This window comes from Mobula hypostoma, chromosome 17 (assembly GCF_963921235.1).
Source record: "Mobula hypostoma chromosome 17, sMobHyp1.1, whole genome shotgun sequence".
Lineage (NCBI taxonomy): Eukaryota > Metazoa > Chordata > Chondrichthyes > Myliobatiformes > Myliobatidae > Mobula > Mobula hypostoma.
Window position 1 is genome coordinate 197,699 of NC_086113.1, and position 14,936 is coordinate 212,634.

Here is a 14,936-nt window from a genome sequence, read left to right on the forward strand (position 1 = left end):
TGGATTTGACTCCAGGGGCAGGAACAATCTCCCACTCTCTGTCCCTTGTCCAGCACTTCATATGCATGTCGGCACAACACATCAGCATCAATGTTCCAACTCCCTGGCCGGAACTTCAGACAATGCTGCCAACCACCGATGGCCTGTGGCATCAATTTCAAATGAGGTCAGGATATAAGTTAATGGGTTGTCTGTCCTCACCTCGAACTTGGCTCTCTATATAGATAGTCACTTAGATTATCCACCACAGACTATTTCAATGCCAAGAACTCCAATTGTCACTCAGAGGATGACAGACTCCAGCTGACAAAACAAGACAGGTCTCAACCCTGTGCCCTGATCCTGATACAGAACACTCCCCAAGTCCTCTTTGCTGGCACATGTATGCAATACATACGCCAATCAGGGGTCTGCAAAAGCCAGCACAAGCACTTTTGTCAGCAGCACCTTCAGCAACTGAAAGGCCTCTTCACATTCTGCATCCCATCTCACTCCAAAAGGCTCCGAAGGGCTAAAATAATCTTTACTACCCCTTCCTTTTGTCCTCCTCTTTCTTCCCCAAGCAGAGGGTAACCACACAGAAGCTGATTTAAAGGGTGGCTCACTTTAGAGTAGTCCTTCACAAACCTCTATAATACCCACAGCACCCAAGGGACAAGTGCAAGGCGCTCACAGTCTGGGTCCTTGGCCATCTGGTTACCACCTCTATCTTAGACAAATCTATAGCTACTCCATCCTGTGAAACTATGTGTCCAATATAGTTGACAGATGTCTTGCAGAACTGGCACTTGTCCAGGGAAAGTTTTAACCCTTCAGCTTTCAGGTGGCCCAGCTCTTTCAATGGCCTTGCTTCATGCTCTTCCAAGGTGGACCCGAACACTATTCACCGATCCTCAGTCGATCTCAGCACCTGGCTCCATCAAATCATAATCTCCCCACCGGGTTGTATCCTACAACTGGTTCTCTCCTGCGTCTTCCCTCTTCAGCTTCCACCAAATAAGACCCAGCTCACATTCCAAAGCATCTGTTTATCTCTAACTATAATCCAAACACTGCTTCTACAGAAAGATCATTACATTAGCAGTGAAACCTTTCCCAGGATGTTGCACATATCTGTGCACTTGTAATGCTTCTGTGACATTGTAATTTCCTTTGGGATCAATAAGGTATCTATCTATATAAAGCATTAGTCTTGCTGACTTTTGAGTTGGGGAAAAAAGTGATGTAATTTCTCTTCAGTTTATCAGTCTGATATCAAGTACCTGGCACAGAAGTAACCTTTACCACAGAGTGCAGTTTTCAAATGGAATCATCACACAATCTTCTGACTTGGAGGTTGCCAATAAGCAACTTCTTTAAATTACCAGAATAATTACCCAAACTTCCTCACTGTTAACAATGACCAATTAGAGGCCACATCAATGATCTGAAATGTTCAGCTGTAGTGAAAAACAAACAAGTAAATTTACAATGTTCAAACTGCTGCTACTTAGCCTCATTGCCCACAAATACCACCAGAAACATGGTGTGTATCCTCTAGTCCCCTTTACATTACTGGATAGAAAAGCATAAGGATAAACATGAATTCCTTTTATGTGCTGCCAGGATAAGGTTTTGTGCCACAAGCAGCATTATTTACAACTTGTTTCTTCTCATTCTAAAATGTCAGAAGAGTCTTTTGGCATAACATAAAAAACAAACATAAAATATAATACTACTTTGGCATGTAAGGATCTTGGCCTGAAATGTTGACTGTAATTTTTTTTTCCGTGGATGCTGCCTGGTCTGCCAAGTTCCTCTGGCATTTTGTGTGTTTCTTGGATTTCCAGCATCTGCAGATTTTCTCATTTGAAATTAAAATATAGTTTGGTTTACTGAAAAATGAAAAATTGCAACATTAAAAACTTGCAACTAAGATCAGTGCATTGTTGATTTACACAAGAGATTCTGCAGATGCTGGAGACCCTCTGTGATTCCCTTGTCTGTTCGACCGTTCCCACTAATCTCTCTCCCAGCACTTATCCCTGCAAGTGGCAGAAGTGCTACACCTGCCCATTCACCTTCTCCCTCACCTCCATTCAGGGACCCAAACAGTCCTTCTAGGTGAGGCAACACTTCACATGTGAATCTGCTGGGATTGTCCACTGTATCTAGTGCTCCCAATGTGGCCTCCTCTACGCTCGTCCTGGCTACCCCTTGAGGCCGAGGATGATGGTCTTCGTTCTGAAGAAGTGGCCCACAGAGCGAAGACGCCTGTGCGCTTATTTGTTTAACGTGTACTTGATGTTGCACTCCAAGAAGCACATGGTACTTCACAAATCAACCAACTGATTCCAATGGCATGCAAACCACAATGATTGGAGCTGATGGATTTGTTGCAGCCTTCATCCGCCTTCTGTTCCATCTGCAAAAAGTGGAATTTCCCAGTGGCCAACCATTTTAATTCCAATCCCTATTCCTGCCAACATGCCAGTCCATGGCTTCCACTTCTGCCACAATGAGGTCTCAGGTTAGAGGAGCAACACCTCATTTTCTGTCTTGGTAGCCTCCAAACTCATAGCATGAACATCGCTTTCTCCAACTTGCAGTATATTTTCCCCTTCCCTTCCCTCTTCATTTCCCCCTCTCGACTCTCATCTCTTCTCCTCACCTGTCTTTCACCCCCACCCCCATGGTGCCCCTCCTCCTTCCCTCCCTCCCATGACCCACTCTCCTCTCTCATCATATTCCTTCTTCTCCAGCTCTTTGCCTTTACCTCACAGCTTCTTGCTTCATAACCCCTCCCTCATCCACCTGGCTTCACCTATCATTTTCTAGCTTGTACTCCTTCCCCCTTCTTGTTCTGGCATCTTCCCCTTCCTTTCCAATCCTGATGGAGGGTCTCGGCTCGAAACATCGACTATTTATTCATTTCCATAGAAGCTATGTGACTTGCTGAGTTCATCATTTTGTGATTGTTGATGTACATACAGTTTACAACTACGGAATAGACATCATCCTCTTCAACAGCTCAAGACAGAGAATGAGCATTCCTATTCCGTACAATCTGTGGTGACTGATGAGGACAGTGTGGGAACCACAGACTTTTCCTTATATGGATGAGCAAGTCCCTAACAGAGCAGGTCACAGAATCAGAGACATACAGCATGGAAACAGGCCTTCGGCCCAACTGATCCATGCCGACCAATATGACACATCCAAGCTAGTCCCATTTGCCAACTGACTTTTACAAATTGTTATTGTACCTGCTTCAACCATTTCCTTTGGCATCTCATAACACAAAGTACGACCCTATCTCCAAAATGGTTGCCCTTCAATATCCTCTTAAGTCTTTCCTTTCACTTTATATCTATGTCCTCTAGTTCTTGATAGCCCAACTCTAGGAAAAAGACAGTGCATTCAAAATATTTATGCCCCTCGTGATTTTATACATAACTACAAGATTACCTTTCAGTCTCCTACACTCTAGGGAATAAAGTCCCTAGTTTGTCCAACCTCCCTCAATAACTGAGTCCCGCAAGTCCTGGCAGCATCCTTGTTACTAAATTGGAAAGAGTACAGAGAAATATTATATCTTACCTGTAACAGGGCGACCAGATGGAACACAGTACTCTAAGCGTGGCCTTACTAGTGTCCTGTATAGCAGCACCATGAACTCTAACCTTTACAGTCAGTCCTCTCATACATGATGGCCAGCGTGCCAAAAGACTTGTTCACCACCCTGTCCATCTCTGACTCCACTTTCAGTAAACCCATGCCCCTGCTGTCCAAATGAAAGTCCTACCTGGATTTGACTTTCTAAAATAGAATAACCTCACTGTTTACCTCAATTAAACTCCTTTTGCCATTCCTCAGCCCACTTTCATACCTGATAAAGATCCCCCTGTAATTTTGGATTATTTTCTTCCTTGTCACTATACTATCTATTTTAGTGGCATACGCAAACTTGTGTATCATCCAAATCATTGATATAAATAACAACAATGGGCCCAACCCCTGAGGCACTCCAATAGTCATGGTTCTCCAGTCCGAGAAACTTCTATCATCATCCTCCGCTTTCTACCATCAAAACAATTTTGCATCCTATTAACCAGCTCTCCCTGGATTCCATGTAATCTAACCTTCCAGAGCAGCCTAATAATTAGCCTGTCTTATCAAAGACTTTACTGAAGTTCATGTAAACCACATCTCCCACCCTGTCCTCGTCAGCTTATCAAAAAACTCAATCAAGTTCATCAGACATGATCTTCAATTCACTATCCGGAATCAACTTGTCTTTCCAGGTGCATGTATATCTTATCCCACAAAATCCTCTGCAGTAGCTCACCTACAACAGCATCAGACTTACTAGCCTATAGTTCCCAGGTTTTTCTTTGCTACCATTTTCTGGAGATTTGTTTACCTTCATATCTTATAAGCCAATCAGCACCTTCTCTTCTGTAAAGTGGAATATCCCCAAGACCTTGCCATTGAATTTTCCCTGTCACAAAGTCTTCATGTCCGTAGTAAAAATAGCAGAGAAATATATAAAGTTTTTTTAAGTTGTGAAGAAATAATTTTCCCTATCTCTGGAAATTAACAGCAAGTTATATAAAGCAGAAGGTCTGTGTGTACCAGAGATGGTAAAGTCACCATGCATACAAAATTTAAATTCAAAGCAGAAAAGCAACAGGTTGTAATACAAACAAACATTTGTTATCAAGACAAATATAAAAATATCCACAAAGATAACCAAATTCTATTATTAGTTTCTTGACAACATCTGACCAATTATTTTCAATTTGTTTTATAGTGAAGGTCAAAAAATATTCAAAAACACACTCACATAATGCAATAATATTTAACAATACTGTTGCTTTAATTAGTTCCCCTTGATCATCCAGCCTTCAAATTTCATAGAACTTCACATAGGGTCATTGCAACTGGCTCCTCCATTATCTTAAACTACAGAGACTAAATCGGAACAATAAAGCATGGAAATTGATAATGGGGATATTAATTACCAAAAGCACTGAACATGATTAACATTTGTCAAAGTCTCTGAACCAATACCTTAACATACAAGAATATTGTCTAATATCAGATCAGAATCAGACTCAAATATAATCAAGTATCCTAGAAAGGTAATGGCATTTATTAAATTATTTAAGTTCTTGCGATATGATACCTACATGTCTCTTTTATTAGAATCTCAGCAGAGGCCAAGTCATGGATGTGATTCATGGTCCTTTATAAAATTATCTTTCGATAATCACAATTTGCTTTTGACAAAGTAAGAAAAAGGACCATGTTTTTTTCTTTTGCTCTTAGAATCCAGCTTTCTTTTAAAAAGAATTATTGAATTCAGAATAAAAAGCCATAAAATTTGAAAGCATATATTCCACTTCTGTGCAAGAACTGCATGAGTAACTACTGAAAGCAATAGTATGTCTAGCTATTATTTAAAAATCTATTTTAATCTTTTGCTGCTCTCAGAAATATATTGCTAAGAAAAAACATTTAAACAATTCAGAAATTAATAGGATTCAAGTTATACAGCAATTTGTCCAAGGAAGCTAAACCTGAAGTTATCTTTTGCAAAATAATTTCAATTAATTTAATTCTCCAAATATATTTTGGCTTTGAGGCTATTTCTAAACTGAACAATTGAACAATAATGTGCAATTTAAACACAATAAGCCATTTGCCTGGAAACTTCAAATTAACATTGCATATTTTTGTTCAGAATACTAACGTGACAGCCTGAACCACAAGAGTGGGATTGGTTTTTGCAACTTTCCAACAAACTCTTTTATTTGTTCCACAAGTTAGCATTTCAATTTCTAGAGCACATTGAGATTAACAATTAAATTGTGATTGTTAAAGCAAGGAGATATCAAAAATAGGAATAGGTTTAAGTTTACTGATTTCAAGCAGCATTTGTTTGTAAAAAAAAGGTCTTTGAAAAAAGGCACTGAAGCATATGTACAGATCATAAATTCAAAAATGCATGCAGGCTGAAAGATCCAGTTAAAATTCATATCAAAATTCTACATGTACAGTATATAGCTATTTCAAAGCTCACAGCTTTTGTACTACAGTATTTTTCTCCCTTTGAAATACAATTCAATTAAATGTGGTAAAAATAATTAGACAGGTTACAACAGAAAAAATATTACAAGGCCAATTCTTCAATGAAGTTCACGGTTTTTTACTATTCTAAAAGAGCTAATTCTTCAAAATTAGAATATTCATTAATATATACATTATGCACCTTACTTTTCATTGTTCAATTTTACACAGGTACATTAAGAAATTGAAAATATCTGCTCAATAAAAAATTCTGGAAAAAAACCACAATTTTCTTTAATATCCAAGTTGCAAAGTTACATATCTGTTGAGAGATGAACATTAAAATTCATTGAACATTGTTGTTTCTGTTGTGTGATGGAGGCCTGAAGTTCACGATCTGACACAAGTCTATCATCCTGAAGACTACAGGCTGACAATCTGTTTGATTCTGCTACATTTCTACTTCCAATAAACACTCCACTAACCTGTTCAAATGACTTACTGAAGAGCACCATCGAAGTGTTAGCCAGACTCTGACTTCCAGATTTAGGTAGAGACTGGCTATTTGTTAGAGTCAATCTTTTCATGGACAAAAGGTCAAGATTCTCACTCACAGCTCTTTGAGACTGGTGTTTACGAGCAAGCTGAACCTGGCAGGTTTCATCTGCCATTTCTTTGCCTGGTTTGCTACCCAGTGGTTGCCATTGGGACTTTCCAGCAGATACTTTGTTATTAGTAGTTACCGCAACTCTATTGGAAGACGTGGAATAAAATCTTTCATCTACTTCAGTGATGTTCATGAGTTCCTCCTGGACTTCGAAAGTTGCTTCTAGAAAAAAAAGACAATACACCAAACATGGTATTGATCCAAACTGTTTAATTTTCCTTTTAAGCCAAAATTCATTAAATGTTTCTTCATTTTCAGACCAAAGGGATCCTTAAACATGTATATTACATTTCTCCAAAGAAAGTGAAAATGTAAAAACAAGTAACTGTCACTGATAGCCCTGTAGGAAAATATTCCAGCATTAAAATATTTAACCTGAGCTGCTGAGTGGGAACAGAGCAAATGTGTTTAACACCCATTTTATAAGACCATAAGACATAGGAGCAGAATTAGGCCATTTAGCCCATCAAATCTACTTCGCCATTTCATCATGTCTCATTTATCATCCCTTTCAACCCCATTCTCCTGCCTTCTCCCTGTAATCTTTGACATCCTGACTAATCAAGGACCTATCAACCATTGCTATAAATAGCATTGAAGATTAGTGAACACAGGAGTAATTATTGAATAGGATCTAGTGTAAATTAAGATTGCTTAGTAATTACAGTTTTAGATGGGAGAACAGCAGCTTAGCCAAGACTTGGAATATTCACGGCTTGATGTAACAATTGTATGGGTTTGGAATTTTAACAGCAGGTTAATTGAGGCAGAGATTGGCTGGGTGACGTTTTACTGATACATAGGTGTCATCTCAGAATCAAATATGACACCAAGAAGGCAGTTTGATTTCAGGTAGATGCCAGAGAAAGGGCAAGTCTTTTAACTAGAGAAAGGAGTTGTAGTGCAAATGTGTTCAGATACAATTGGAAGTGCTTTTTAGGTAACACAAATTGGCAGATATTGTACAGTCTAAATGTGCTTTGTCAATTCAGTCAATACAAGTTGAATACGGACTAAATGAGCAGTGATCTAATCACAAAGCAAGACAAAATCTGCAGATGTTGGAAATCCAAGCAAAACACACACAAAATGCTGGAGGAATTCAGCAGGCCAGGCAGCATCTATAGAAAAGAGTACAGTTGACATTTTGGGCCGAGACCCTTCAGCAGGACTGGAGAAAAAAAGGATGAGGAACAGATTTAAAAGGCGGAGTGAGGGAAGGGAAAAACACAAGGTGACAGGTAAAACCAGGAGGGGGAGGGGTGAAGTAAAGAGCTGAGAAGTTGGTTAGTGAATACAGGGCTGGAGAAAGGGAAATCTAATAGGAGAGGACAGAAGGCCATGGAAGAAAGAAGAGGGGTGAGGAGCACCAGAGGGAGGTGATAGGTAGGCAAGGAGATAAAGTGAGACGGAAAAGGGGATGGGGAATGGTGAGCAGGGGGTGGCATTATCTGAAGTTCGAGAAACCGATAGTCATGCCATTAGGTAGCCTCCAACTACCAAGGCAGAATACAAAGTGTTGTTCTTCCAATCTAAGTGTGGCCTCATCGCGACAGTGGAGGAGGCAATGGATGGACATATCGGAATGGGAATGGTAAGTGGAATTAAAACGGGTGTCCACTGGAGATCCCACTTCTTCTGGCAGTCGGAGTATAGGTGCTCGGCAAAGCGGTTTCCCAATCTACGTTGGCTCTCACCAATGTACAGGAGGACACACCAGGAGCATCGGACACAGTGTATGACCCCAACAGTCTCATAGGTGAAGTGTTGCCACATCTGGAAAGACTGTTTAGGGCCCTGAATGGTATTGAGGGAGGAGGTGTAGGGGCTTGCAAGGATAAGTGTCAGGAGGGAGATCAGTAGGGAGGGACGAATGGACAAGGGAGTTGCAGAAAGCAGAAAGTGGGAGGTGGGGGGGGGGGAAGATGTGCTTCATCGTGGGATCCCATTGGAAATGGTGGATGTTATAGAGAACTGTGCTGGATGTGGAGGCTGGTGGGATGATAGGTGAGGACAACAGAACCCTATCCCTGGGAGGGTGGCAGGAGGATGGGGTGAGGGCAGATGTGTGTGAAATGAATGAGTGTGGTTGAGGGCAACATTGATGGTGGAGGAAGGGAAGTCCCTTTCTTTGAAAAAGGAGGACATCTCCTTTGTTCTGAACTGAAAAGCCTCATCCTGAAACCCAATGCGGTGGAAACGGAGAAACTGAGAGAAGGGGTTGGCATTTTTACAAGTAACAGGGTGGGAAGAGGTATAGTCCAGGTAGCTGTGAGAGTCCATGGGTTTATAATAGACATCAGTAGATAAGCTGGCTCCAGAGATAGAGAGATCAAGAAAGGGGAGGGAGGTGTTGGAAATGAACCAGGTACATTTCAGGGCAGAGTGGAAGCTGGAGGCAAAGTTGATGAGTTAACAAGCTCCGCATGAGTGCAGGAGGCAGCACCGATGCAGTCGTCGATGTAGCGAAGGAATAGTGGGGGGTGGACACCAGTGTAGGCTTCGAACATAGACTGGTCCACATAGCCGACAAAAGGGCAGACATAGCTGGGACCCATGCGAGTGCCTATGGCTACACCTTTTGCTTGAACGAAGTGGGAGCAGCCAAAGGAGAACTTATTAATAGTGAGGATGTTCCCCTAGACAGAGGACAGTGGTGGTGGAGGGGAACTGGTTGCGTCTGGTGTCCAGAAAAAAAAAAGGGAGAGCTTTGTGGCCTTCCTAGTGGGGAATGGAGGTATACAGGGACGGGACATCCATGGTGAAAATAAGATGATGGGGGCCAGGAAACATTAAATCACTGAAAAGATCAAAAGTGTGTGAAGTGTCACAAGTGTGGGTGGGAAGGGACTGAACTAGGGGGCCTGGCAGTGTTGGAGGTGGAGGGTATGCAGATATAAGTTCTGTGGGGCAGGAACAAGCTGAAACAATGGATAAGCAGGTTTGTGGATCTGGGTAGGAGGTAGAAATGGGAGGTCTGGGGCGTGGGAACTAGGAGGTTGGTGGCAGTGGATGGGAGATCCCCAGAGTTAATAAGGTTGATGATGATGTGGGAGACAATGGCGTGATACTCCTTAGTGGGATCCTGTTCGAGGGGTAAGAGGAGTTGTCCGAGAGTTGTCACTGGGCCTCAGCAAGGTAGAGGTCAGTTTGCCATGCTACTACAACATGCCTTTTATGAGGGTTTGATGGTGAGGTTAGGATCGGTGCAGAGAGAGCGGAGAGCAGAGCATTCAGATGGAGTGTTGAAGTCAAGACAGTTGATGTGGAGAGCAGGGAAAAGACCAGGGTGGGGTGTCCAGGAAGAGGACAAGTGTTGAAGATGGGAGAAGGGGTCATCAGTGCAGGGTAGAGAGTCCTTGCCAAAGAAGTAGGCACAGAGACAAAAGTGGCAGCAGAAAAACTTAGCATCATGGTGGGCATGGGACTCACTGAGGTGTCTGTGCAGGGGGACAAAGGTGAGGCCTTTACTGAGAACAGAACGTTCTGCCTCAGAGAGGGGAAGGTCAGAGGGAATAGTGAAGACCTGGCATGGATGAGAGCTTGGATCAAAAGGGGGGGAAGAGAGCTGGTAGTGTCTGAGGAGAAGGGAGGTTTGGGGTGTTCAGGGAGGTGGGGAGAGAGGAAGATGGAGTCTCTGAGGACCCAAGAGCTGGGCGTGGTGGTGGTACCTGAGAGAGATGGGATTGCAGAGTGGTGGTGGGAGAAGGGGAAGACTAAGATTCCAGCTGCAGCACGTGAAGTCCGAACCAGGAGGTCAAGGCTGGAGTCCAAGTCAGAGGTTGCGCAATCGGCACTTTGAAGGTGTCTGAGATCGTTGGAATCTGCATTTAAGGCGGTGGAGTCCGGGTTTTGAATCTGCTCTGGATCGTTAGAGCTACTGATATCGGCAGCAGGATCGCAGTCTGGAGGTGTCCGGGCCTGGCAGTGTTGGAGGTGGCAGGTTCTGTGGTCTGTAGACTGGCTATCTTCCAATCCTTGCAGGACGTGAGAATGTCAAAGAACTGGTGACTGAAGGCGTGGATCCAGCAGAGGATAAAGTAGCGGCCAGGTCCATTGCAGGCAGTGGAGAGAGAATCCTGGAGTTGTGGAAGTGACTGGGATAGGGACACCAAGTACTTCCTCATGGCAGAAAGTATGGCGCATAGAACGTAGTGGGAGAAGCAATCAATTAAGTATGAGTACCAGGGGTCCTCAGAGAACCTTGAAAATGGGAAGCATGAAAACGGATCTGGAAGCCATGTGGTACAAGCTGGTAGTGAAGACGTGTTCCAAGGAAGGACACATGGCTGTGGTAGCAGGTCTGGATAAGCACATGGTTGAAGAGTTGGAGGGCTGCAGTGGTCTAACTATTTTCACATTACTAATCTGTAATATTATATTTTTAATTTTTTTTCTAAAGAATCCTCTCAGGAACATGTTTAAACTATAGAGAAGCATATTTTTCACGGAACCCCTACTTATGAACCCTTAAGGCCTTTTCATACCATTGTTGACGTGGTTATTTGGAAAAAATTTGCAGTTCCTCAAAAGAATAGCAAGTATTTGCATCTAATGTGCATTTCTGCTACTATAGCAAGATGAGAGAATAAATTTAAAAATATCTCCTGGAAGGGGAGGAAAGAAGCAAAGGAATCCTACGTAATCGCTGATTTGTGATTCTGGAGATGTAGACTGAAACTGTAGTGAAATGATTTGGAATAAGGAAGCTTATTAGAGAAAATGTAAGAAAATAAGTACACCCCTGGAGCCAATTAATGATGATGCACATGACATCACCGTTTGAAGACTATGCCTTTAGCTCGGAAATACCTTTCTTAAGCTTCCCACTTCCATTGTCTCACTTTCCTCTTTCAAGGTACTCCTAAAATTGTCCAAATACCAGAATAATTCTTCATATGATTCAGTGACGAATTTTGCCAAGTGCATATTATAAATTCTATATAACACAAGTTGCTGTTGTAGCAGACTTGCTTCTTAGGGTTGAGAAAGTACATAATTTTGCAAAGGAATTTCAAATGACTGAAATATGCAATATCTAAATAAGCTTCTGCACAAACATTAAGATTTATACCCAAAGAATAAAACTATTTTATGTGATCTGTTTTAAGCATGTCAGTTGTACACTGATTCAGTATAATGGCTGCAGTTAAATTCGTACAAAAATTCTGGCAGTTAACATGCAGTAAATCGAAACTGCATCAGATTGGACTGGACTAACAAAGCAAATGGTCACCAAAGCATGCACAACGGTCAAGTTGAAGGGCTGAGGTTAAGCTGTAACCACATCAGCAGAATGAGGATTATAGCCACCTGGGTAAAAGTACCCTGTATCTAGGATATAGTGAGGTTGTGTGCAAGTTCAGTGGTTTAATGTGATACACAAAATCCATTTGCACTTCAACTGTAAACAGCACAAACTTCGAATAACAAAATTATTGCAAAACCAAAAATGGGAAACAAAACAGAAAATTCTTCAAACATTCAGCATGTCAGGCACATTTGTGGAGATCAAAACTGAGTGACAGTTGCAGACTGAAGCGAATTCTGAAGAACTGTCAAAATGTTTCATCGTATACAAGATAGAAGAATTCTTAAAGAACTTGGTATATTTAGGAGCAAATCCTTGCCCAGCACTTCATGCTATACATGCAGATGTTAACTTTTAAATCATTTTGGTAGTTTCACCCATGTTAATGTTACTTATTTTAAATGAGATTGCATCACCAGCATGCCCAGAAAGTCAATGAAACAAACATTTCCTTGTAAAATTACATCTGATGGTTACTCAGTTTCAGAGACTGTATTGAGAATTCATGAGATTGATAAGAAAAGATGCATTTTGAAATTGTAATATTTTTCATTACTGATTCAGCACAGCAGACTTTGCTAGAAGTGTGCATTTTGGCGATAAGCATTTTATTCCTAGCTGGCCCGTGGTGTACAGGCATCCACACTGGACTTCAAAGCAAGTGGCCCTGGGTTTGAATCCAGCCTGCCCCTTGCACACTTTCTATCTGTGCTGGGTTAAGCATCGAGCCAGCAACTCTGCCAGACGAAAACGCCAAAGAAATGGCAAGTTTGCCGCCCAACACACCACAAGGCACGGAAAGGAAATATAAAAGTGGTAAAAATATATTAAGTACAGTACTGTGTAAAAGGTGTGTGTGTGTGTGTGTGTGTGTGTATGTGTGTATGTGTGTGTGTGTGTGTGTGTGTGTGTGTGTGTGTGTGTGTGTGTGTGTGTAGCTAGGGTGCCTAAGACTATTGCACGGTACTGTATTTGTCAATGTGGAGTGAATTGTAAATCAGGCAGAAACAAAGGATGCTAGGAATGACACAGGTGGAGCGCCGCGGAAGAGGTGTGGCGCAGGTGGCAGGAAAAGAGTGCAAGGGGCTGGGGGGGGGGCGGGGTGGCACTGGTGCAGGTACACCCAGCCCTAGAGACATCAGGCAAAGTAATTTGATTACAAATAATTGGTTTATTGATCATGACACAATGTCTCTCTGGTGCTTCCCGCTCCCTTCTCTCTCCCTTCCCCTTTTCCTAACCATGATTCCCTTCTCCCTGTTTCCTTCCTACTCTCAACCCACAATAAATATCCATATCAGAATCAGGTTTATCATCACTCACATATTTCATGAAATTAGTTTGTTTTCTGTGGCAGCAATTCAGTGCAATACATAAAATTACTACAGTACTGTGCAAAAGCCTTTGACTATATACATACCCGAGTTTTGCACAGTACTGTATATTTTTCCAATAAAGAACTACAGATATGATAATGAAATAAAACTTCATAATTAAATTATATAATTTAGAATGCCACCTAAAACCTGTCAGTTTAGGAGCAAAAATAGATTTTATAGGAACAAAACATTTACTAATATTGTGGTTTCTCCGAGCTATCCAATAATTCTTTGCAAACATGCAATTTCAAGCTTCTGCTACCAGTTATAAATTTAAGGAACATTATACAATAAAAAAGGAAATTGCCCAATATTCTATATTTCAGGAGAGGAAGCTGCATTAGTTGTTGCATATTTTCCATCTAGAAGGCTGCAGTTGAGTTCTGTGCAAATGGTTAGTTTTTTTCCAAGAAACCAAGTGTTATTCCTTTATACCTTCAGTAGAAACTGTTGCTTGTAGTATTTTTATTCAAGAGAAATCAATGGGTTAATGAGCCATCCAATGTTCTTGAGTATCAATTTTGAGTGGTATTTAATTACATCTCTTCAGCCAATGGTTTTTAATAAAGTTTATAATAAACAAGTTAGGTTTTTAGTGCTCTTTGATACATGCTTATGCATTAATAGCCATAACTGCGGATCATGCACAGTTGACCTATATTAATAAGATTTTGCATTACATTTAGATAGAATTCAATTTGGATTCCCAGAATGTAGTAATATACAATTAATGCCCAATTCCCAGATACCTTTGGGTGCTCGTCTAGAACACTCAGCTAGTACTAGACTCTGCTAGAGGAATGTACTCCATCCTCCACCTTTTTCCTCAGAGATTTCTGTCTCTTGACTTCTTTGCCATCTGTCTTAGGATCTGAAGCTGGTTCTTGCACACCCTGATAATGCTGAGAATCATTTTCTGTTTGTATTTTGCTTCTCTCCCCATTATCATGTTTATCTTCTGACAGATTTGCCACATTAGAGTCTGATAAAGCAAGGTTGTGAGTTTCGACTGAGTCAGAATGGTTGGTTGATAAATCTAGAATTAAAGATGACAAGATGTATAATGACTGAAACACAAAGGAAGAAAAACACCACAGAAACAGCAAAAATAAATGCTATAGTTAATTTCAGATTAATGAACACTTTTCCAAAACAAAAAAAGGAAGTTATATATTTAAAACAAGTACACAATGAAACAGTATACTCTTTCCTTAATTAGCACCTAGCATTTCTAAAAATACTTGAGAACTGTCAAAAACCATCAGACTTATAATGTTACATTAACATTCACATTTCTACTGCTCATAAATTTCAGATTTAGAAATTCTAGTTTTCTCCAAATTTACTGGAGTAGCCAAAGCTTTCTCATGAATTCAAACAGAAAATGTATTACTGATTATATCTTATGTTAAAGTATTATCCTTTCCATCTGACAAATTAGACGGCTGAACTAGCACAATGCATTAATTATCTATTGCAACATATACCAACAATAAACACTGTATAATCTGGGCCTATTAACTCACTT

General features: G+C 41.0%; 1 protein-coding gene across 6 annotated transcripts in view; it reads right to left on the reverse strand.

Annotated features, from left to right (window-relative positions):
• Window positions 1-4,862: 4,862 nt before the first annotated feature.
• hycc1 (hyccin PI4KA lipid kinase complex subunit 1) overlaps window positions 4,863-14,936 on the reverse strand; it is a 118,137-nt gene continuing 108,063 nt past the window's right edge. For 5 of the 6 annotated variants that reach the window (XM_063069402.1, XM_063069400.1, XM_063069403.1 and 2 more), the window contains one exon: window positions 4,863-6,880. In XM_063069402.1, coding sequence (XP_062925472.1) covers window positions 6,366-6,880 — 515 coding nt within the window. In that variant the 3' untranslated portion in view covers window positions 4,863-6,365. Of the gene's footprint in view, window positions 6,881-14,157; window positions 14,445-14,936 lie in introns of all 6 variants that reach the window. The other variant, XM_063069405.1, reaches the window with a different exon arrangement.